The sequence below is a fragment of the Lepus europaeus genome, chromosome 7, assembly GCF_033115175.1.
Source record: "Lepus europaeus isolate LE1 chromosome 7, mLepTim1.pri, whole genome shotgun sequence".
NCBI classification, from domain to species: Eukaryota; Metazoa; Chordata; class Mammalia; order Lagomorpha; family Leporidae; genus Lepus; species Lepus europaeus.
In genome coordinates this window covers 1515356-1537401 of record NC_084833.1, presented here as the reverse complement: position 1 = coordinate 1537401, position 22046 = coordinate 1515356, and the positions used below count along the sequence as shown (strand labels likewise).

Here is a 22046-nt window from a genome sequence, read left to right as displayed (position 1 = left end):
ACCTTCCGCCGGCCACTCTCACCTTCGCTCTCGGTCCCTCCCCGGCAGAGCACCCCGTCTGGGAAGAGGTACAAGTTCGTGGCGACCGGGCACGGAAAGTACGAGAAGGTGCTGGTGGACGAGGGCTCAGCCCCTTAGGCCGCCCGTCCCCGGTGAGTGCAGGGCCGGGGCATGGCGGGGGTGCACGGGCCCGCTCCGCAGGGTGAGGGGCTGCACAGGGAGCCCTGAGGCCCACAGCCCGACCCCCTCGCCTCACCCCACGCGGATTCCGTCCTTCTCGGCAGGGCCAGCCGCCGCCCCACACAGGGACACCCACAGCTCCCTCGGGGTGTCTGCCCAGTCTCACCCGGGCACCTTAGGGGAGTGGGGGCAGGCACGGAGCCCCCGGAACTTGGCTTCCCCACCAAGATCGCAGGGACCCAGAGTCTCCAAAGGGACAGACCCCGGGCTGGCCCTCCCGCCCCAGCTTGGGCCCCGCCCCGGCTCAGGGCCCCGTGGGGCTCCGCACGTCCCCAGCCCCGTCCCTTGGTGAAGACAGGAAGTGGCGGCCCTGTAGGTCAGCTGTGTTTATTAGTGCCAGGGCCCCAGACCCACAGCCCCCGCTTCCTTCCCCTGCCCGCGGCTGACGGCGTTGCAAAGCTGGGCGTGTTGCACACTGGGGGCTGCTCCCCCAGGCCCTGCTGTGCTCCCAGCCCTGGCACTGAGCAGGCCGAGGCATGGCTGGTCGCCTGCGCCCGCTCCCCTCAGTGGACCCCCACTCTGCCCCTCAGCCTGCAGCCCCCCCGATGCGCCAGAGCTGGGTCTCTAGGGTCAGCCTGCCCACCACTTCCTCCTCATAGCCCTGCTCACGCCCACCCAGGCCTGGGGTCTCCATGCTGCACACCCTGGCCCCGGGATGGGGGGAATCTGACTCCCCACCGCCTGCCAGGCAGCCACGCTGCGGCCACAGGCGACAGCACCTGGGCCTGAGTCCTGCCCTCCAAGGAACAGGAGGCCGATTCCCAGGTTCTGCAGGGCAGCAGAGGCTCGAGCTGGCCCTGCCCTCTGCCCCCAGGAGACCCCTCCCCAAGATGGCCCCCCGTCAGCCCCCACAGACCCTCCACGCAGACCATGCTCTGTCCTTGCAGCCACCTCCTCCTCCAGCCACCATCCTCCTCCTCTCCACCTGGCCCCTCCTCCCCGACCACCGCCTCCCCCTGCAGTGCCCCTCTGTCCACGCCTGATCCTGGGCCCTGGCGGCCATCGCCCCCTCACGGGAGCTTCCAGCCGGTAGCCGTCCGGTTGAAGTTCAGGGGTTGCCGGGGCAGCCCCGGGATGGCGTGGAGCGAGGGAGGGGGTCGGGCCGCCTCCCGCAGCTTCCGGGCGTCAAATCGAGGCCTGCACAGGAAGGGCAGGCGGGAGAGGCCGGACAGGGGCCCCCCGGGGTGGCTGCGGGACTCGGCCACGGACATGCGGTACAGCACCGCGTCCCACATCCGGGAGGCCCGGGAGGCTGGGGGCCGGGGGCCGGCCGGGGCGGGCGCCTCCTGCTGCGGGGGTCCCAGGCTGGGCTCCGGCTCGGGCTCCGGAAACCGGGGCTCCCCCGTCTCTTCCATCAGCTGCTTCTTCAGGCGCGTCCACCCGCTGAGCTGGGGCTTGGGTGCAATCCTGGGGAGAGGGCTCGGTTGGGGGCCCGGAGTGGGCGAGACCCGGGGGGGCATGGACACCCGTGTGGCTTCTGGGGCAGGGCCAGCCCCCGGGGCCTCCTGGGTGTCCACAGCCTCGGGGGCCATAGCCGGGCTGCAAGGTGAGCGGTAGGTGGGGGCTATGGGCACCACAACCCTGCTGCCGCCTTCTCTGGGCACTGTGGCCTGGAAGCTGGACGGCGGCCTTGCTACAGGCGGCTCCTCGGGCTGGGGACTGCCCGCTGGGACCCCCGTGGGCAGCGGACGGATGTGAGCCACTGGAATCAGAGGCTGGGGCCTGGGAGGGCTTGTGTCTTGGTCCCTGCCGTTGGGGCCCCCTCCTGGGGTCATCCTGGGGGGCTCAGGGGTCCCGGTGTGCGGGGACGGGGCCAGCCGCAGGTGCACGTGCGTGACATGGGTTCCTCCCGCGGTGGGGGCTGGCACAGAGGCAAAGCCGATGGGGGCGCGGGCGGGTTCTCGGGCGGGGGCTGCCGGGGTTGCGCTCGGGCTGAGGTGGAAGGAGAACGCGGGCCTGTGCGGGGGTGAGGCGGCTTGCGGGACCACGGGCGTGTGCGGGGCGCGGGGCGCGGCGGGGGCCGGGGCTGCGGTCTCCGGCGGGTCGTGGCTGGCCTCGCTCACGGGGGACAGCGAGGCGCGGAAGGCGGCGGGCGCGGCGGGCGGCCCTGGCGCCGCGGTCCTCCTGCGGGCCGCCCTGCGCAGCAGTTTCTGGAATCGGACATTATCCTTGCCGGGCTTGGGCAGCAGGGGCGGCGGGGGTCCGGGTGGCCCCTGGGCGCCGGCGCCACCCGCCTCCAGGGACACCGACGTGGCCGAGATGAACATGGCGCAGCCTGGATTGGGAGGGACGGAGGGGTCTGGTCAGGGGTGGACCCGAGCCCAGGTGGGAGGCCTGAGCCTGGCTGGCTGCCGGGGGCCGTGGCCGCGGGCAGGAAGAGCCGGCCGCCCGCAGACACGTGAGGGGCGCCGCGCAGTCTCGGGGCCGACCGCAGGCGCGCCTGTCCGAGCGAGCCAGCGGCCAGGGCCGGCGGCCAGGGGGCCTCCGCGGCGGTGCCCGGGCCGGAAGGTGGGAGCCGTTTTTCGCTGAGCTCTGCTGAACGGGACCCCCCCACAGCCCTTCTGGCCAGGGTGGTCCTGGCCAAGCCGCCTGCGTTTCTGGGCGCCACGTGTTTGCAAGGACATTGACAAATGGCGTTGGGGCCGAGCCCGGGGGGTTTGGCTTGGAGAGGAGGGAGGCCCCCCGGCTGCCGCAGAGCAAGCTGTGTGCTGGGGGAAGGGCCCGGAGGAGGCCTCCCCGGGCTGCCTTCCAGCGGGCCTGGCCCCTGGGGTCGGCCAGGCTGGCAGGCAGCAGGGGGCAAGTGGAGGGCAGCCTCCCCCACCCACCGCAGGGCCCCAGACCCGGCCCAGGGAGCAGATCTCCGAGGTGGCGGCTGAGGCTGGGGGTCTGCTCCCGACAGGGGCAAGAGGGTGAGCCAGAGAGGCCAGGGGCGTGCAGGGGGAGCAGGCGGCTGGGGCCCGGCGGCCGGCAGGGCTGGGGCCGGTCCTCAGCCCGGCCTCACGGGCCTGCACCCCCTGCCTGTGTTTCAGGTACCCTGGACTGCAGGTACAGGCGGCTGTGCCCTCCCCCGCCCTAGCTCAGACGGCGCCTCCTGTTGCCAGCGCGGCACAGCCTTGCCCCTCCAACTCGCCTTTTGCTCCCAGGCCTACCCCAGCCTCGCTGCTCTCCCTCTGTGTGACCCAGCAACCCTGACTCTCACAGCCCAGGGCCGAAATAGAGAGCCCTGAGCCCTCGCTAAAGGGACCTCCACCCACCAAGAGGCAAGAGCTCCCTGGGAAGGTGGACGCCGAGTCTGCAGGGAGACCCCGGGGCACCCGCGAGGTGACCCCCAAATCGACAGTGACAACACCTGCGCCAGGTGCTCAGGCCGCCACGTCCCTCCCCCCGCTGCAGCCCCCACCTGTGTCCTGCATAATAAAACGACCCCTGTATCCCCATGCGCTGGCTCCGCCCACACTCACTGCTCCGGGGAGGGGGGGACGGCCAGGCCACCCCGCACCGCCCAGTGCCCGGTGGCCTGCAGGTCCAGGCCCTCTGTCCTGTGCTGAGGCCTCCTGCAGGATCTCAGGGGTGGTCGCCCCAGTCTGGGGCCCGGCCTCCCGCTGGCGTGGCGCAGCCTGCCAGCACCTGAGGCCGCGTGCTCCTGGGAGCTGCACCCCGGTTTGTGCCCCCGATGGCAAGAGCCGCCGTGGGGTCAGCCTCCATCCCAGCACTGCAGACGTCGTCAGTGCAGCTTTGGTGGGTGGACGGGTGGATGCGTGGGTAGGTAGATTCTGTGTGGGTAAATGGATGGACAGACGGACGGACGGACGTGTGTGTGTGTGGATGGGTGGGTGGACGGGTGGATGCGTGGGTAGGTAGATTCTGGATGGGTAAATGGGTGGACAGACGGACGGACGGGCGTGTGTGTGGATGGGTAAATGGATGGACAGACGGACGGACGGGCGTGTGTGTGTGGATGGGTAAATGGATGGACAGACGGACGGACGGACGTGTGTGTGTGGATGGGTGGGTGGACGGGTGGATGCATGGGTAGGTAGATGCTGGATGGGTAAATGGATGGACAGACGGACGGACGGGCGTGTGTGTGTGGATGGGTAAATGGATGGACAGACGGACGGACGGGCGTGTGTGTGTGGATGGGTAAATGGATGGACAGACAGACGGACGGGCGTGTGTGTGTGTGTGTGGATGGGTAAATGGATGGACAGACGGACGGACGGACGTGTGTGTGTGTGGATGGGTAAATGGATGGACAGATGGATGGACGGACGTGTGTGTGTGTGTGTGGATGGGTAAATGGATGGACAGACGGACGGACGGGCGTGTGTGTGTGGATGGGTAAATGGATGGACAGACAGACGGACGGGCGTGTGTGTGTGTGGATGGATGGGTGGACGGGTGGATGCGTGGGTAGGTAGATTCTGGATGGGTAAATGGATGGACAGACGGACGGACGGGCGTGTGTGTGTGTGGATGGGTAAATGGGTTGATGGGTGGATGGATTGGGGTGTGTGGATGGGTGGGTGGATGGATGGATGGGTGGGTGGACGGGTGGGTGGGTGTGTGGTTGGCATGTGGATGGGTGGGTGCGTGAGTGGGTAGATGGACAGGTGAGAGATGAAGACGTGTGAAAAGTTGTGTGATGGAGGCAGAGGGGAAGAAGGGAGGAGGAAGGAGGTGGAGGAAGTGGGAGGGGACATGGTGCGTGTGGGGTGGGAGGCGGGCTCTCTGCCCCTGCTTCCCGCTCGGCGGGGCCCTTTGGGCATGGGGCCCTGGCGTCTGACGTTCTGTGCCACTCAGCGGCTCTCTAGAGGCTTCAGTCACACTCTGCTGCGCAAGTGTGGACAGCGCAGGACGGCCACACCCCCAGAGCCACGGCCACGCGTGTGGGGAGCTGGCGCGGCCCCCAGAGCCACGGCCATGCGTGTGGGGTGTTGGCACTGCTTTCTGCCACGACCCTCCGTTGACAAAGCATCCAGGCCATGGTCTGCCCAGCTGGGGGCTCCCCCACAAGGCTCCTTGTCTTCCTGGCCAACCTGGGTGGCATGGTGGCCAAGGACAGGAGGCAGAGCAGCCACAAGGCCACGGCTGGCGCCAGACACTGAGCGTGGAGTGGTCTCACTGCTGCTGGGCCCGGGTCTGCCCCTCCTGACCATGGCCCGGCCGTGGCCTAGCTCGGGTTTTGGGTGTGGTACCCACCCTGTGGCCACAGGGATGCCCACTCCTACTTCCCAGAGGCTTCCCAGGTCCAGGGGCTCGCGGATCCTCTGCCCAGGCAGCACCTACAATGTCTGCGGATAAAAATCAACGAACCTGCAAGACCCAGGGGGCGTGCGGGCATGGGGGCCGCAGCCCCGTGGCTGGAGTGGCTCAGTGAGCAGTGCTGCGTCAGCGGCTCCTATCCTTGGCCTGGCAGGGCACAAGCCGGGGCGGGGGGGCAGGCTGGGCCCGCTCAGACACTTGGGTCAGCTCGGGGCACCCAGGCAAGACTTGGGGTCCTGTGGGCTCTGGCGCCCCCAGCCCTGTGCCCTGGGGGCAGGAACCCACAGCGAGGGACACGCTGGGGGCCACCCTTGCACTCAGGCCCTTCCCCCTCCTCCTGTCACCTCCCTGCCTCCTGAGCTCAGCTCCGGGTCCACCTCCAGAAGTGTCCTCAGCCCCGACTCTGCCGTAGGGCCAGGCCCAGCGCAGCCCAGCTCCAGGCGGAAGGCAGTCCCCAGCCCAGCTAGCTGGGCCACCCCGTCCCCGGCCTCCACTTCAGTCTCCTGTCACCTTCTGCCCCCGCGGGGCGGTCCCCGCCCTGCCCGCTCCGGGTCAGGTGGGACCGGGGTGAGGTTACCTGTCGAAGGCCTGTCGTGGCCGGTCCCGTGGTGCCCGCTCTATACCGTCCTGCTGCACCTCCGGCCCCGTGCCCCGAGGGAGAGGTCGCCCAGACCCAAAATAAAACCTGCCCGTCCCTCTGACCTCACAGCTCAGCACCTGCCAAGGCCCGGGCCCGTTGAGCGCGCAGCTACCCTCCCCTGCTGGCCAAGCAGCGTCACTGCAGGGCCCCGGTGCCCCCACGGGCGGGCACAGCCCCAGAGACCTCCCGGGCAGTCCCCAGTGCCTGCCCCGACACGGGCACCTGGCCACCTGCTCAAGGTCCTGGTGCTGAGCCTGGGGAGCGGCCTGGGGGTGCTGTTGGCTCCCCAGGACTAGGAGCCAGCTCAGAGCCTTGGCCCAGTGGCTCCACAGAGGACCCTGGGGGGCAGAGAGCCAGTCCATGGTGACCAGGGGCGCGGGTCACCAACCCTCGGCCACCTGAGGACAAAGGCTAGTGCAGGGGGGCCCAGGGCACCAACCTCGGGAGGAGACTTTGCAGAGGGGTGGGGTGGGGCTGCCGGCCTTTGTCAAGGGACACAGGTGCACCCACCTGCCCCAGCCCCGGCTTATTTCTAGCACGGGGGGAGGGGGGGTTCAGGTGAGGCCCTGCAGAGCCTCCCAAGGGGCCTCAAGGAACCTGGGGCCATCCCTCATCCAACACAGGGCCCTCGCCTGCCTCCTGGGCCTCACCAGCCGCAGGCATGGGCCCTGCGGACCCCGACGTGGGTCCTGGATTGGGCGGCTCTCAACCCCATGGCCGTGCCCACCTGCAGGCCTTGGGAGGGCTCCGCTCCCTCCACTCAGGGCCTCGGTTTCCCTGACCCGGGAGCCTGGATGGAGAACAGCCCAGGCTCGGCTGGCACCAAAGAACGTCTGTCCACCCTGAGCGTCCCCCTGCTCCGGGCCCGCCAAGGTCTAGATCCCCACACCGGGCACCCCCAGGCAGACAGCAGAGGCTTGGCCCCGGCCTTGCAGCAGCAGCGGGGAGCAGCAGCTGTGGGGAGCACGGCAGAGCCCGCTGCCCGGCGCCCACCCAAGCCAGCCTCAAAGCAGGGCTCCGACAACACAGGGCTGAGGATGTAGGATCCTCCGTCCCCCGGGGGTCCCCGGGACACAAAGCTGCTCCTCTGACAGAGAGGCGGGGGCCCTGGATGTGATGGAGCTCCCACTGGGCAGACCCTTCGGGTAAAATGTCCGCTCCCGTGGGACACCTCTCAGGAAGGGGGGCCCTGCTCTGGGGGTCCCCAGGGTGACCTGACCCAAGGAGAGCCCTGGGCTCTGTCCCCTGGGCCACCCAGCACCCTCCTCCGCCCCCCACCCCCGCCCCGTCCATCAAGACCAAGTCGGCTGCTAGAGGTAAAAATAGAAGCTGACACTCGGGGGGGGGGGGGGGCCTTGCTGCCTCCCCAGGCCTCCTCCATCTTTTCCTATACTTGGTAAGGGGCCTGCGTGGCACAGCCCCTGCCCCTGCCCACGCCCGGCTACCCCGCTGCTGGCCAATGGGCTGATGGGGAAGATCAGGTGGCCCTATAACATGAGGGCCGGAGGCCCGGGCAGTGCCTGCAGCCCGTCCCACCGACAGGGAGCTCAGACCTTCTCAGATCAACCCGTAGGTGGGTACCGGCGACAGCCGCCCGCCAGGCAGGGGCAGACGGGGCCTCCTGCAGGGGCCAGGCCACCTGGCACTCACGGGGCACTCTGGGGCTCGGGGTTGGCAAAGGGAGGGACGGGGGCCTGAGCCTGAGGGGCTGGCCCCACACCTGTCGCTCTCGCGCCAGACGGCGGTGGGAGGGAGGCCGGCTGGGGCTGAGACTTCCTGAGGGGGCCCCAGCCAGGGACAGCAGGGAGTGGGAGAGACGGAGCGCCCGCGAGGGGAGCTGCCCGGCGCCCCATGGCCTCCCCAGAGGCGCTCCCAGGAGCTGCCAGGGAGCGCGCATAGCTCTGGCCCCTGCGTGGCTGTGTCCTCCAGCACTGCCATTCTCACCTCAACCTCGCTGTGCCCTAGAGGTGGAAGTCAGGGTGCAAGTGGCCAGGCTGCCAGCCGGACAGAGGGAGGAGGGGTGCTGGGTTCCTGTCCCACCTGGCCTGTGGCTGGGGGGAGCAGGTGCTCAGCAGGAACCCCGCCCACCCCCCCACCCTGCTGAGGTCAGCTCCTGGGCACCCTCGCCCACCGGAGGCTGGGGGGAGGTGACTTTGATGGGATGGGGAGATGGCCGAGGGGCGTGGCCAGTGTCCCACAGCAGGCGAGTGGCAGGAGGGAAGGATGGTTTCTGGGCCCAAGGAGCCAGACCTTGCCCTCCAACCCCACCCTGCGAGCAGAGCCTGAAGCTGGACTCCCGCCCAAATGCCAATGCAGGGAACAGCACCCCGGGGCAAGCAGGAGCCTCGATTTCCCTGCTTGGAAAGTGGACCTTGGCACCCTCCCGCTGCGAGGGCCTCTGGGGGCACCTTGCAGGGCCGGAGTGGGGAGGGCTGGGGGCGGGGCACCACCCCACCGTCTTGGGTTTCGGGTGGGGGCATCTTGCTATTTCTGGACATCTCAGCTGCTGCTGGCACCTTATAAATAACCCAGCCCTGGCACCCTCCGGGGGCCGACAGGTGCTACCCCCCACGGGCCCTGCAGCCCCTCACTACGCCCCCCCGCCCCAGAGGGGCCCCTGGATGAGTCAACATGGCAACAGCCAGTGGAGGGACTGGGCGGGACGCAGGGAAGAGCAAGCTGTAACCTCTACGTGGCTTGGTCGTCCTGGGGGCTTGGAGGGCAGCTCCCACTTGAGACCACGCTGGGGTGGGGGGAGTTGTAGAGCCCAGGTTTGCCTGTGGGCTGTGAGACACTGTGACGGAGCTCATCTGGCCAAACCCTGGCCGACATGGCGCAGGCGTGTGGGGCAGCCAGCTGGTCCCGGGCACCGGTGGACCCCGCACCAGCGCCCCCGGATGGGGGACGCCTGCCTGCCCCCACCGGGGGCTTCCTGTAGATGGTGACAAATGTAAGAGCAGCTGTAGGGCCTGGGAGAGCTGGGACTCTGCCGACCCGGTCCCCAGGGCACACATGGGCCCCCCCAAGGGCTCCGGGCTGGGAGCAGCACAGAGAGCTCAGGGTTCAGCCTGCAGGTGTGGTGGAGAAGGGGACAAGAGAACAGAGCCACGCCACGCCCTGTGGCTTTGGAAGAGTGGCCTACAGAGTGGGGACTCCCAGGCAGCCCACTGGAGAGAGGCCCCCAAGAAGCAGGTGTCAGCGTCTGTCAGCAGGGCGCCCCCAGCACCCCCAGCAGCAGGACAGAACCTGGATGGAGCCACCCCTTCCGGCTCCTCCTGGAGCTCCCGGGCCCCCTGCTGCAGGCCGAGGACCAACATGTGGGGTGCAGAGGCCTGATGAGGCCTCCCCGAGAGCACGGGGTGGACCTGCCCAGGGCAGAGTGGACCTGAAGCCCTGCCCGCGGCAGCCCCCTCTAGGGCCTCCCCTCCATCTCCAGGGGAGCAGCTCCTAACCCTCCACCCCGTGGGCCCTGTCTCCACAGCAGCAGCCGGCAGCACCAGCCACCATGTCGGACGAGGAAGTGTGAGTACCCCAGCCAGGGTCCCTCTCCTCCGGCCTCAGCCTCTGCAGAGACCCGAGGACCAGCGTCCACGGCAAGCTGCCTTACCCAGCCTCTCTCTCTCTCTCTCTCTCTCTCTCTCTCTCTCTCTCCCTCTCTCTCTCTCTCCTCTCTCCTGCAGTGAACACGTTGAGGGTGAGTGTGTCCACTACTCCCTCTCTCTCGCTGCACCCTTGGGGAGGGCTTGGTTGTGGACAGCACTTGCCCCCTGGGGACCCCTAGCCTGGCCACGTTTCCAGAAGTGGGCTCCGGGCCCCCTCCCACAACACGCCGCATTCCACCTGCTCGCCCTGCAAACGCGTGGCAGAAGAGACAGAGGGTCAGCTCCGCCTCCCGGCTTCATCGCCCTCCATCACAGCTGGCCAGCCGACCCCTCCCCACTTCCTCCTGCAGCCCGAGGGCCCCGGCAGCCATCCCTGGCCTGCCCAGGGATGGAACTTGCTGGTCCTCGGTCCTCCTCCCGCGGGGGCCGGCCCCGGCTAACATGGCCCCTCTCTTTTGTTCCACCCCAATACAGAGCAGTATGAAGAGGAAGGTAACCCCGGCAGCCGCAGGCCCCTCCCCCTCCCCTCCTAACGGAGCCCCTCCCCTCCCGCTTGGTGGAGGCTGCTCCTCGGGCTGGGCCGTTAGCCGCTGCCTTCCTCACCATTAACCCTTCACCAATGATCATCATCAATCGTTAACGGGATTAACGATTAATGATGCAATCATGAGATTAACGATTCATGACTCGATCGTTAATTAAGTCAGCAGCGCCGTTAACCTCCCCCCCTACTTCCCTGGGCTGCAATGCACTCATCGTGTGTGTCCATGGTGTGTGGGGGGGGCTGGGATTGGCTCACTAAGGTTCTCATTAACACCAAGGGCCTGGGCGTGAGGGTCTCTCTCCCTCCCTGTCCCCCTGCCCCTGTCTCTCTGTCTCTGTGTCTCTGTCTCTGTGTCCCTGTCCCACCGCTGCCCGCTGCTGTGACCCGGGCTAGAAGCTGAGACCCTCCCGGCTGCGGCTCGGTCGTGCCCGGGAGCTCTCCCAGCCCGGGCACCCACTTAAGCCCCGAGCGCCCATGCCTGTCCCAGGGCAGGGCCATCCTCTGAGGAGTGCTGGGTGCTATGTTGTGAAAAGGTTTTGAAAACACTTGGCTGCCCTAACAGCGTGAGCAAAGCACTTTTTTTCTTCCAAAAAGGTAGACAGCAGCAGGTGTCCTCCGAGGCCCCCCCGGGGCGGCCGCCGCTCCCCGGGCCCCAAGAGGCTGAGCTGCCCCCGGCGGGTCCCCGGAGCCCTGGGCCAGGGCCACAAGGCAGCCCTCTGCAGCGGGAGCCTCAGCCAGAGCCTGCGGGTGCCCCACACCTCCGTTGGGGTGGGGGGAGGCCAGGCCCCCACAGGGACACTCGGGTCCCACACCCCAGGCCGCGGCAGGGACCCTCTGGTGGGAGTCCCTGCAGGCCCTCCTGCTCGGGCTGGGGGCCCCTCTGGCCCCTTCTCCAGGGAGACAGGCTCCAAGCCCCCTCCCTAACACCTGTCCTTGTCGCCTCTCTCTCTCTCCCCGCCTCCTCCTGCTGCCGGGCTTCCCCCCTGCTCAGAAGAGGCCCAGGAGGAAGGTAAGTGGGGCCTGCCTGGCCCCAGCCCCGAGCCCACCTCCCCTCACGGCAGCGGCCTCCTCTAACCTCTCCTCTCTCCTCCCGCCCTGCACTTCCCAGCTCCCAGCCCTGCAGAAGTCCATGAGCCAGGTACGAGACACAGGACTTCTGGTCCCCATGTGGGGCCCGGGGCCTGGCTGGAGCCTCGCGGGGTGGGGGCAGGGGGACAGCGAGGCCCAGCCAGCCAAGGGGCCCCCACATGTGGCCCCACGTAACCCACTAACCGTGGCCGATGCTTCACCAGAAAGGGTGTGGGACCCCGGGGCCCGACCACTGCCTGGGGCTATCATCTGCCCAGGTTGCCGTGGGGAGACCGTGGGCCGGGTGTGGGCTGAGCCCTCCTTCCCAGGGTCCCCACGGTGGCGGCCGAACCCTCGGCCAGCCAGGGGCCCCAGGCCAGGTGCCACCCCCGCTGTGGACTGCTTGGGGTGTGGACAGAGCTGCCCTCTGCCCCAGGGGCTCCCAGCTCCTCGGAGGCTGAACAAAGGAAAGGGGTGTGCGCCCAGAGGGACGGCAGGGAGCCGCCGAGGCAGCCTTGCACGGCCCGTGGCGCGGCGGGGCTGGGAAAAGCGGGAGCCCGCACCCCGGCACCCCGGCCCCGGTTACCCCGAGGCAGGAGAGGAACTCGAGTCTCTGTGGACCTCAGGCCTTGGGGATGTGGTGGCTGGGACGGTGGGGGGCGGGGACACCCAGGCTGGTTCTGACCGGATTCTGCTCGCTTCCCGCACACCTCCCACCCCTCCTGGGCTGGAGGGGCACCTGGTTGTTTCCATTAACCTCGGATCCCTCTCCTTTGACCTCTGACCCGCGGTTTGGCCTCTTGTTCCACGGCCCTCCTTAGCCCCCGAAGTTCATGTACCAGGTATGTGACGCGCCTGCCCCGCCACGTGGCACGCATGGCCACGGGGGCGCGTGCAGGAGCCGGGCAAGAAGGAACAAGGGCCGCGTAACCTACTCACAGCCTGGCTCTGCTCGGACCCCGCCCCTCCGCCCTCCCCCCCTTCCCTCCCCCCACTCTCCCCCACTCGGCCTGCTCACTCCTGGTTCTCTCTCCCTCTCTGCCCTCCATGGTGCTGCTCCACAGAGGAAGTCCAGGAAGGTAGGCTCCCCCCCATGGCATGCACCTGTTCCCCCCAACCCCATGAAGCCTCTGGACTGGACACAGAGTGGGATGGTGCAGCCTGGAGCAATGGCCCAGGGCGCCTGGCTGGCACAGGCAGGCTCTGTGCCCCTGGCAGGGAGCAGTCGGAGCTGGGGGCAGCAGGGCCCCTCCCGGGCATCAGCGGGGAGGCAGAAGGAGCAGGATGGGCAACGCTGAGGCCAGGGTATCCGCTGGGACCCTCGGGGTCCGCCACGGTGGGGGTGGGGAGGAGCAGAGGAGGCGAGGGGGGCAGGTGGCCTCTGCCTGCCTCCAGATCAGACCAGAGGAAGGGAACAGAGAGGGTGAGGCTGCAGGGCAGTGCAGGGCCAGGTGGGGAGAGGCAGGAGGGCAGGCTGCGGCCCTGGTGGGGCCGCTGGGGACCCGGAGTGGCCGAGGGCACGCGTGCAAACGCCCAGTGCTGCAGGCCCCAGGGTCCCTCCCCCAGACACACCTGGGCGGGCTGGAGGGGCCCCGGGGCGGGGGTTGCTGGGCAGAGGGAAGGCACCTGCAGAGTCCAGTCAGGGGCCCTGGTGCAGGGCTGTTCTCAGGCCCCTGTGGGCACAGCCGCAGCCCCCGAGGCGGCAAGGGTCCTCCCCACTGGAGGGTGAGAGCATTGTGTGTGCGTGGACAGTGGCCAGCCACAGCCCCGAGCCACAGTCCCGGCCCGGGACCTCCCCAGGGAACCCAGGGCGTGGGCAGCCCCATCCAAAGAAGCGGCACCCGTGGACAGTGGCAGGGTCAGCCCAGGCAGTGCGCAGGCCTGGAGGAGCCATGGAGCCCTGGTCCACAGAGGCCCAGCCGGGCCTCCTCAGGGTCAGAGGGGAGAGCCACCCGAGGCCATGCATTGGGGGAGAGAGGCTGCCTAGGCGTGGCCTCGGCGCTGCCCCCGGAGGGAAGGAGCTTGAAGGCAGGGGTCAGGGTCTTGGGCATTGTCCAGGGCGGAGGCTGGGCCCCGTGTTGCAGGAGGTGGGGGTGGTCTCAGACTCGCTGGGGCACTGCCAGCCAGGGCCCTGGGACCCTGCCATTCACGGCCAGGCCATCCCGGGCGGGGGTCCTCACGGGCACCCAGCTGCTCCCACCCTGTCCCCAGACAGAAGTTGTCCGGCCCCGGCCAGGGGCACTCCTGGGGCCAGGCCTGGGCGCGGGGCAGGGGAGGGGGGCGCCCGCTGCTCTGCTCGCGTGGCCGGACGCTGCCCGCAGCCGCGGCTTTTCTCTCGCACGTGCGCTTGTGCCTCGCGCCACGAAGACGCCCTCGAGGACGTGCGGGAGGAGGACGAGGAAGGTGAGGGCCCGCTGTCCCCGCCGCAGCCGGCCGGCTCTGCCCCCTGCTCTGCGGCCTGGCCTCGCCGCTTCGCCCGCATGCGCCTTGGGCCCCCCCGCCCTCTTCCCTCCCTCATCTTCCCTGTGTTCCTTGCCCCTCTGTGTCTCCACACCAAGCCCCTCTCCTCCGACCCTTGTTTCTTGAGGCCCCGGAGGGAAGGGGTGGGCTCAGCTGAAGAGGCAGGCGGCCCCTCGGGTGGGAACCCAGCAGGCCCCCACCTGCAGCCCCCGCCTGTCTCTCACCTGCTCTCTCTCTCCCCCCTCCCCATGCCGCATCGTTGGGGTCTCCAGAGGAGAAGCCAAGACCCAAGTGAGTACCAGGGTGGTGCAGGGCTGGGGTGCGAGGGGAGCAGCCCAGGTGTACAGGACGGGTGGTGCTGAGGTGGCTCAGAGCACTGACTGAGGAGGCCCAGGGCAAGCCAGGAGGGCTTCCTGCGAGAGGAGGCTACAGCCAAAGCGAGGAGGGGTCCAGCAGGGTGGGAGTCAGCGGGAGGACGGAAGAGACGGGAGCAGGGGAGAGGTCGGTGCTGCTGCCTCTCTGGACCCCGCTCCGTGAGCCCCAGGACTGGTGGTGGGGGTGGGGTCTCCCAGGGCTCTGAGTGTGCAAGTGAACCTGGAAGGAGCTGCCTGGGTAGGGTGGGGGCTCTCGGGGGGCCCCTGAGCCCCTTCTCGAGGGTCTCACAGAGATGGATTTTGGAATGCAGCGTCCCCCGGTGCCGGTTGTGGGAAGGACCTGGGGGCCCCGGCTGGTGCGCCCCAGGGACTCCTGGGAGAGCGGCCGCCGCGTTTGCACTTTGCAGAACGTGGGGCCGGCTCCCAAGATATTTTCTCATTTTAGAAAAATTGTTTGTGTTTTCATTATGAAAATAAAACACCTCATTAAGGGAAATTTGGAAAATACGTGAAAATCAAACGAAGAAAAAACGTTAGAAAGCTCGCCTGTGCGTCTGCGCCCAGGCCGGCAGCCGTGGCGGCGGGGCAAGTGAAGGCCGCCTTTCTGCCTGCTCTTTTTCCATGCATCGGGCTTGGAAAACAGACTTCAACCCTGTGTGGTTTTCAAACACCATGCTGTGTATATGACCTCGAGATCTGCTTTTTTAAAACTTAGCACTATTCATAAGTATTTTTCCATGTTTTCACATAGTCTCCTTAAATATTTTGAATGGCCACATAATATTCCATCAATTGGACAAACCGGCATTTTCCTAACCTCTCCCGGGCTTGCCCTAATATTTTACGATCATAAATAACGCCGAGGGCAAGGCCTCTTCCCTCCGGAGGGCTGTTGCCTTAGGCTGCGTTCCCAGAACTGGAATTACCCGGGCAGAGCGCGCGGCCGCCCTAGGGGCGCGGGGCCCCCACCGCCGGGCTGCCTTCCCCGCGCCTGGCCGGGCCGCCGTGCCACCCCCTGCCCGCCAGGGCCACGGGCGCGCCCGCCGTGGTGGCCGCCGGCCCCGCAGTCCTGCCTCGGCTTTGTCCCTGGGCCGAGCCCCTCGCTCTCGCCCTGCTCTCTCAGGGCTCGGTTTGCACGCGGGCACCGAGTCTTCCCCGGCGTCTGGGGGAAAGCGTGTTTTCTGGTCTGGGCCGCTGGCTTTTTTTTTTTTCCCTCGGACGCGCGATGCTTCCGCAAGCATCCGTTTCTCATTTGCGCGCCCGCCGGCATCTGGTCTCCTCCCTCCCAGGGACCTCCTGTGCTCCCCGGTTTGACCCACGCTGCACCCCGCTCTCTGCCACGGCTTCTTTGTAAGGAACTCTCACTGTCGCCCGGCTCCTGGCCCCATCTGGAATGGATTGGGGTGGGGGCTTGCTTCCTCTTCAAAGCACTTTCCTCCTAGCCACCTCCCCGCCCTCCTCCGGGCCCCCAGAAAAAAAGGCTGGGGAGAGGCTGCCGACGGCTCGGCAGAGCAGCGTGCGTTTCTCGGGCACGGGGCCAGTGCCGCCCCGGCCTGGGAGGCCCCCTCGGCCCACCTGGCCGCTGGTGTTGGGGAAGAAACCAGGGGTGCCCGCCTGGACGGGCCCAGGGTGAGACGGGCCCGGCGATGGCCAGGCCCCCGGGAAAGTAGAACGGCTGAGATCTTGCCAAGGGGCCAGGCTCTCGGGACGCAGGGCTATACATCTGATAAGGGCGAGGTTCAGGCCAAGCGTGAGGGCCCTGGCGCCAGCCTGGGCCTGGGTCAGGCCGGGGCAGGCCAACCTGCTCACCAGCACCCCCACCACCTCTCTCCTGCAGACTCACTGCTCCTAAGATCCCGGAAGGAGAGAAAGTAGACTTCGATGTAAGTTTGCACCCAGATCGACGTGCTGGCCACCCGCAGGCCCCACCCCCAGGCTCCAGGCACGGCCTCAGGAGGCCGCCCCCTCTTAGGAAGGCAGAGCTGGGTGGTCCCGGCTCCAGGCAGCTCTGCCATAATTCATTCCTGGATCAGAGGAAATTCTCCTAAGAATAGACAGCCCCTTCCTTCGCCTCCATCCATCATCTACCCACAGTCCAGGCATTAATCCACCCATCCCTCCAGCCTCCATCCACCCGCCCACAACCCACCCATCCATCGATGCATCCGTCCATCACCCACCCACCCATCCCTCCACCCACCCATCCGTCCCTCCACCCACCCATCCGTCCGTCCACTCATCCAGCTATCAATCGATTCTTTTACAGTCCACAGTCCACCCACCGTGTACTCACCCATGCATCCAGCCAGCCACAGTCCACCCACCGTGTACTCACCCATGCATCCACCCACAGTCCACCCACCCGTGTACACACCCAGCCACCCAGCCACCCACAGCCCACCCACCCGTGTACTCACCCATGCATCCACCCACAGTCCACCCCCCCGTGTACTCACCCATGCATCCAGCCACCCACAGTCCACCCACCGTGTACTCACCCAGCCACCCACAGTCCACCCACCGTGTACTCACCCATGCATCCACCCACAGTCCACCCACCGTGTACTCACCCACAAGCCACCCACAGTCCACCCCCCCGTGTACTCACCCATGCATCCAGCCACAGTCCACCCACCGTGTACTCATCCAGCCACCTCATCCATCCATCCATCTGCCCATGCATTCATTCACAACCCATCCACCCGTCCACCCACCCCCGCCCTTCCATCTCTCTGCTGACACACCCATGTGCCCCTCTCCGGTCTGCCTTCCGCCAGGTCCGTGTGGGGCCTCTGGGGGGACGATGAGGCCAGGGGTGCTGCTGACCTCACGGCTGCACAGGGCCCGGGCTCACCCTGAGTGGCTAGGAGGGCAGCAGCGGGGGCCCGAAGTCCCCCCGCCAGTCTTGGTTTGCAGGCGGCTGCAGGGCCGGGGCTGCTCCGCAGGAGCCCAGGGGGGCGCCCGGCGGGGTGGGGGGTGGGCTGACCGCTCCTGCCCACAGGACATCCAGAAGAAGCGGCAGAACAAGGACCTCATGGAGCTGCAGGCGCTCATCGACAGCCACTTCGAAGCCCGCAAGAAGGAGGAGGAGGAGCTGGTGGCCCTCAAGGAGAGGATCGTGAGTGACAGCCCCATGCTGGGGGGGGGAGTGGGGGGGCTGGGGGGGCGCGGGGCCCAGCTGACCCCTGCGTGGCCTCAGGAGAAGCGCCGGGCCGAGAGAGCCGAGCAGCAGAGGATCCGGGCTGAGAAGGAGCGAGAGCGGCAGAACAGGCTGGCGGTGAGGCGGCCCCCGGGCCCCAGCCCAGAGACGGGGCTCCCCTGCTGCAGGCCCCTGCACGCCAGCCCCCAGAAAGGGCGCCCCTGCCTTCCGCCCAGGCCCTGCTTGGGGCCTCTGGTTAAGGGTCCCTGCCCTGCAATCCCTTCCACCACCACCCCTCAGACCAGGGCCCGGAGCCTCCTTCCAGAAAGTTCTACACCCAGGCAGGTACAGCCCTGAGGGTCTTGGGGCGCGGGGGTCTCCGCAGGAGGAGAAGGCCCGGAGGGAGGAGGAGGATGCTAAGAGGAGGGCCGAGGAGGACCTGAAGAAGAAGAAGGCGCTGTCCTCCATGGGCGCCAACTACAGCAGCTACCTGGCCAAGGTGAGCCGGGCACTCGGGTCCGGGGGCGGCGGCCTCAGGCCTCGCTGGTGCCGCCGGCCCCCCCTGAGACGCGGCCCCGCTGCGGCCCCAACCCGTCCCAGGCCGACCAGAAGAGAGGCAAGAAGCAGACGGCCCGAGAGATGAAGAAGAAAATCCTGGCCGAGAGGCGCAAGCCGCTCAATATCGACCACCTGAGCGACGAGAAGCTGAGGTGCGCGCCCGCGCCGGCCTCCACTGCCCGGCCGCCCCGGCCGCCCCCGGCCGCCCGGCCAGCCCAACGCCCCTCTCCCTTCTCCCCAGGGACAAGGCCAAGGAGCTCTGGGACACCCTGTACCAGCTGGAGACCGACAAATTCGAGTTCGGGGAGAAGCTGAAACGCCAGAAATACGACGTGAGTCCAGGCCCCTCTGGCCCTGGGCTGCTCCAGCCCCGTCCCCCCTGCCAGCCGGGGCCACAGCCCCATCGCCCTCCGGATCTGCCCCTGCGCGGGGCACCTGGGCCTGAGAAGGCCTGGTCAGCTGTTCCCAGCAGCCCACCCCCGCCCGCTGCCGCCAGTTCCTGGGTCCTGGGGGCAGTGAAGGGACACGAGGGTGCGGGCCTGGCAGAGGGTCAGGGGGGTGACACCCACCCACACCTGCGGCTGGGAAGGGGCTGCAGGGCTGGAAGGCAGGTGCAGTCTTGGCGACCCCCGCACGTGGCCACCTGGGGTGGGACGGGGGTCTCCTCACACTCACAGGGCAGGTGCTCAGCCTCTTTAAACAGGGAGTCTCCCAGGACCCCCAGGACGGGGCTGCCCGGTGACCGCCGGCTGGCCCCTGGTCTGTGCCCCGGGTTCATCACCTGCAGCACTTGCAGGAGGGCCACACCTCCGCAGCTGTGCCCTGGCGGGGCTGCCGCCCACCCTCCAGGCCCTCTGCGGGGCCGGCCCAGCGTCCCCTCTGAGTCAGGGACCCCTGCCCCCAGATGCACTCCCAGGGGCCCTGCTGTCCCTGAGCACGGAGGGGCCCAGCCCCGTAACCGTCTTGGTCTTTGTAGATCATGAATGTCCGGGCCAGGGTGGAGATGTTGGCCAAGTTGTAAGTAGCCAGGCCCGTGCCGGGCCGGCTCGCGGTGTGCACTGCATGGCAAAAGCTCAGGTCACCGAGGACGCTGGCGGCGGGGGCCGTGGCCTGCTGGGCCCTTGTCCCCCCCACTCTGTGCCCAGGGGTCCCTTCTGCCTGCTGCGCTGGCCTCCGAGGCCTGAGGCCCTGGGCGGCAGCCAGCGAGGCAGCAGGAGGGAGCCCTGGGACGAGGGGCAGGGGAGCCCCTCCCTGGGGTGGCCCGGATTCGGCGGCCAGCAGGGGGTCCGGGCTGGAAGGAGGGGCCCACCCCAGGCCCCCGCCCCGCGTCCAGGCTGCAAGGTAAGGGCTGGCTCCTGAGCGGCTGTGTGGGAGCGGGGCCGGTACAGAACAGCATCAGTCGGAGCCTCGAGCCCCCGCAAGAGGAGCCAAGAGTCCGAGAGAGAGCGGCCGGCCCTCGGGCCAGCACAGGAGGCTGCGTGGCCGCCGTGAGGACACCACGGGCTCCCGGGCGCATGCCAGGCCTGGCCCCGCCACAGTGAGTCCTGTGTCCTTTGCAGATCACCAACCTTAGGAGCCGCATCGACCAGGCCCAGAAGCAGTGAGTAGACTGGCCCACCCCTGGCTTGCCCGCGGGGCTGGCCGCCGCCTGCCCACCTGCGGCCTGGCCATTCTGGTCCCAGGAGAGGGCCAGTGCGGCCGGCCCTCAGCAGGGCGGTAACAAAGACTAACCACCCCTCCGTCACCACCTCGTGCCCTGGGGCCAGCAGTCTCCTTCCTCACCTGTATGCAGGAGGGCCCAGGCTGGACGAGGGGGCGGGACAGTGGTCCTGTGACAAGGGCGGGAGTCACCACCCCCACCCCCCCACAGCAGGTCCACCCCACGGCTATGCCAGCTGCCGAGGTGCCATGGGCCATCTCTGCCCCAGAGCTCAGTAGCTCCAGGGCTATTTGGGGGTGCTGTGTTCTAGGGGTTCTCTCTCCATTCCCACCCCCAGGGACCAGCTCCCTGGTCACGGTGTCCCCACAGCCCCACCCCGCCCCAGGTCCCTGCTGTGCAGGTCAGGGGTTGGAACAGGTCCCTTGGAGAGTTGTGTGTGTGTGTGTGTGCATGCATGCATGCCTGTGCAAGAACATGTGTAGAAAGGCTTGGCCTCGGCTGCCCAGAGGTCTTGCTGAGCCCCTGTCCATGTCCAGGGCTGACGCTCCCCTACAGCCACCGCCTGGTTCTCGGGCCTGAGCCGCAGACCCGAGCAGGCCAGTGTGGCAGGGAAGGCAGTGGCCACAGCAAGACAGGGCAGGGAGGGGCCCCAGCTCGCTGCACCGGCCCCTGCTCCTAACCACACTAACCATCCAGGTGCGCGCCCACCAGCCCAGGCGCAGGTGAGTCAACGCAGCTTGCACAGGAGCCAGCTATGTGCCAAGGAAGTCGGGCACCGGGCCGGACCCTCGCCGGGAGCACAGCCCGGAGGGGCCCAGGCTGTTAGGGCAGAGGGTCTGTGGGGCTGGGGCTGGAGCCAGGGCTCAACCCGACCCCAACTCTCAAGAACGACTCGCTTCCCACTTACAGCAGCAAGAAGGCTGGCACCACGGCCAAGGGCAAGGTCGGCGGGCGCTGGAAGTGAAGCGGCTGCTGAGACCCCCCCACGGCAGAGACCCTCGCCCCTTCGCACTCCCAGGCCCACGCCCTGGCTCCTGCTGGGGCTCCGTGGTGATCCTGCGGGTGCAGGGGCCACCTCAGTGCCCCCCCTACGTCTCTGTCCCTGCTGTCCCCACCCCCTGGGATCCGCAAATAAAGCTGAGACCCCTTCCACCCGCTGTGTGCTCTGTGGCAAGGGGGCCTGGGCGAGACGGGCGAGGGGACTGGGGGCCACCTGAGTACAGCATCAGGAGACAGCCCAGGACAGGCCGGGGCGCGTCCACCTGCCGGACTGCGTACGTGCACACTGGGCCTTGACGCTCTGCCCGGGGCTCTGCAGGGAGGGGTGAGGGAGACGCCATCAGACAGGTGGGGGCCCTGGGCCAGGGACACAGGCATCATGAGACACAGTTCTGAAGGGCTCCGCTGCCCCTAGGGCCAAGGGCCTGACCTGACCGGGCAGACGCGCGGGGAATGCAAGTCACAGAACAACCCGGAGGCACTGACGGCTCTGGGGAGGAGACCCCGCTCCCCAGGCCGAGAGGCCGAGGTCCCTGCGACAGCGGTGCCCGCCCGTGAACACCCCGACCAGTGCCGTCCCCAGGTGTGGACCCCGCTGAGGGGACGGCGACCCCGGCCCTGAGGACGGCAGAAAGGGGAGGGAGGGGGTCGGGAATGGAGAGCGAGGAGGAATGGCCAGGGCGGCGGGTGGGGTTCTGGCCGGACTGCCCCGGCAGGATTCCTGCTGAGACCGGGCCTGGGTGACCAGATGTCCCCGGGCGCTGAGGGAGGCCGAGGCCCCTAATCAGATGTTTACCAGGAGGCCTGACCGAAACCTGGCCTCACAGGGCATCTGGGTCAGCAGAATCAGAAATTCCAGAGGGGCCAAGCGGACGCACGGGCCCAGTGCAAGTGGTCAGCAAGGGCGGGAAGGACCTGGAGGGGAAGCGAAAGTTTACTAGAAGTCAGATGAGCAAAGCAGAAGGGCGGTGGGGGCGAGGAAGGGCGTCCTCTCCGGGCACCAGCGAGCGGGGCGGGGGCATCCGGCCAGCACGGTCCGTGACCGCGCACACGGCCCTGGACGGAGGAAGGTCGGGGGCTGAGGTCGCGGGAGTGCGCACCTACACGCTGCTCACACGGTTTAAAGGGTGGCTTGAAAGTGGTGCACGTGACCGCCTTCCCCGGTGACCCCCTTCAGACGAACCCGCACCCTGGGCCGCCCGGGAGGCGCCCTAAGGAGGGCAGCAGAGTGTGGGAGCCGCAGCCAGGCGCAGAGAAACCTTGCCCGGCAAATCCGGACCCCAGGGGCCCCAACTCCACAATGGCCGCAACCTGGCAGCCAAAACTAGAGCAAAGGCGGCGGCTTGCTCTGCATTGCAACACTGAGTGACCTGGACCACACTACAAGCAGGCGTGGGCCTCTACCGCGCGTCCAAACCACGGGGCAGGGGCTGGCGCTGGGGCACAGCGAGTTAAGCCGTGGCCTGCAGCGCCAGCACCCACATGGGTGCCGGTTCC

At 68.1% G+C, this 22046-nt stretch overlaps 3 protein-coding genes across 8 annotated transcripts in view; 2 read left to right on the top strand and 1 right to left on the bottom strand.

Moving 5' to 3' along the window:
- Window positions 1–138, top strand: part of LSP1 (lymphocyte specific protein 1) — a 29050-nt gene extending 28912 nt beyond the window's left edge. The window contains exon 10 of the mRNA XM_062195656.1: window positions 49–138. Within this exon, the coding sequence (XP_062051640.1) occupies window positions 49–138 (90 nt within the window). The remainder of the gene's footprint in view (window positions 1–48) is intronic.
- On the top strand, window positions 108–20695 carry TNNT3 (troponin T3, fast skeletal type). 6 transcript variants are annotated; one of them, XM_062195657.1, is made up of 18 exons: window positions 108–152; window positions 9627–9667; window positions 9826–9839; window positions 10222–10239; window positions 11283–11300; window positions 11400–11429; window positions 12181–12201; window positions 12424–12438; window positions 13727–13762; window positions 14092–14110; window positions 16031–16076; window positions 17195–17311; window positions 17393–17470; window positions 17718–17831; window positions 17933–18042; window positions 18132–18222; window positions 19450–19490; window positions 20460–20695. In XM_062195657.1, the coding sequence occupies exons 2-18, from the start codon at window positions 9651–9653 to the stop codon at window positions 20512–20514; spliced, it is 840 nt and encodes a 279-aa protein (XP_062051641.1). In that variant the 5' UTR covers window positions 108–152; window positions 9627–9650; the 3' UTR covers window positions 20515–20695. The 6 variants fall into 6 exon arrangements, with proteins under 6 accessions (XP_062051641.1, XP_062051642.1, XP_062051643.1 ...); XM_062195658.1 differs by lacking the exon at window positions 13727–13762; XM_062195659.1 differs by lacking the exons at window positions 11400–11429; window positions 12181–12201.
- Window positions 1211–2507, bottom strand: PRR33 (proline rich 33). Its single transcript, XM_062198508.1, has one exon. The coding sequence runs from the start codon at window positions 2505–2507 to the stop codon at window positions 1251–1253; it is 1257 nt and encodes a 418-aa protein (XP_062054492.1). The 3' UTR covers window positions 1211–1250.
- Window positions 20696–22046: the final 1351 nt, after the last annotated feature.

What these genes read in the sequence shown, in the direction of transcription:
- PRR33 (XM_062198508.1), bottom strand. Translation starts at nt 2,507, where the DNA reads ATGTTCATCTCGGCCACGTCGGTGTCCCTGGAGGCGGGTGGCGCCGGC.
- TNNT3 (XM_062195657.1), top strand. An exon ending in TGGCCCTCAAGGAGAGGATC is followed by an intron (nt 17,312 to 17,392) that starts GTGAGTGACAGC and finishes GCGTGGCCTCAG; the next exon opens with GAGAAGCGCCGGGCCGAGAG. An exon ending in CTGAGCGACGAGAAGCTGAG is followed by an intron (nt 18,043 to 18,131) that starts GTGCGCGCCCGC and finishes CCTTCTCCCCAG; the next exon opens with GGACAAGGCCAAGGAGCTCT.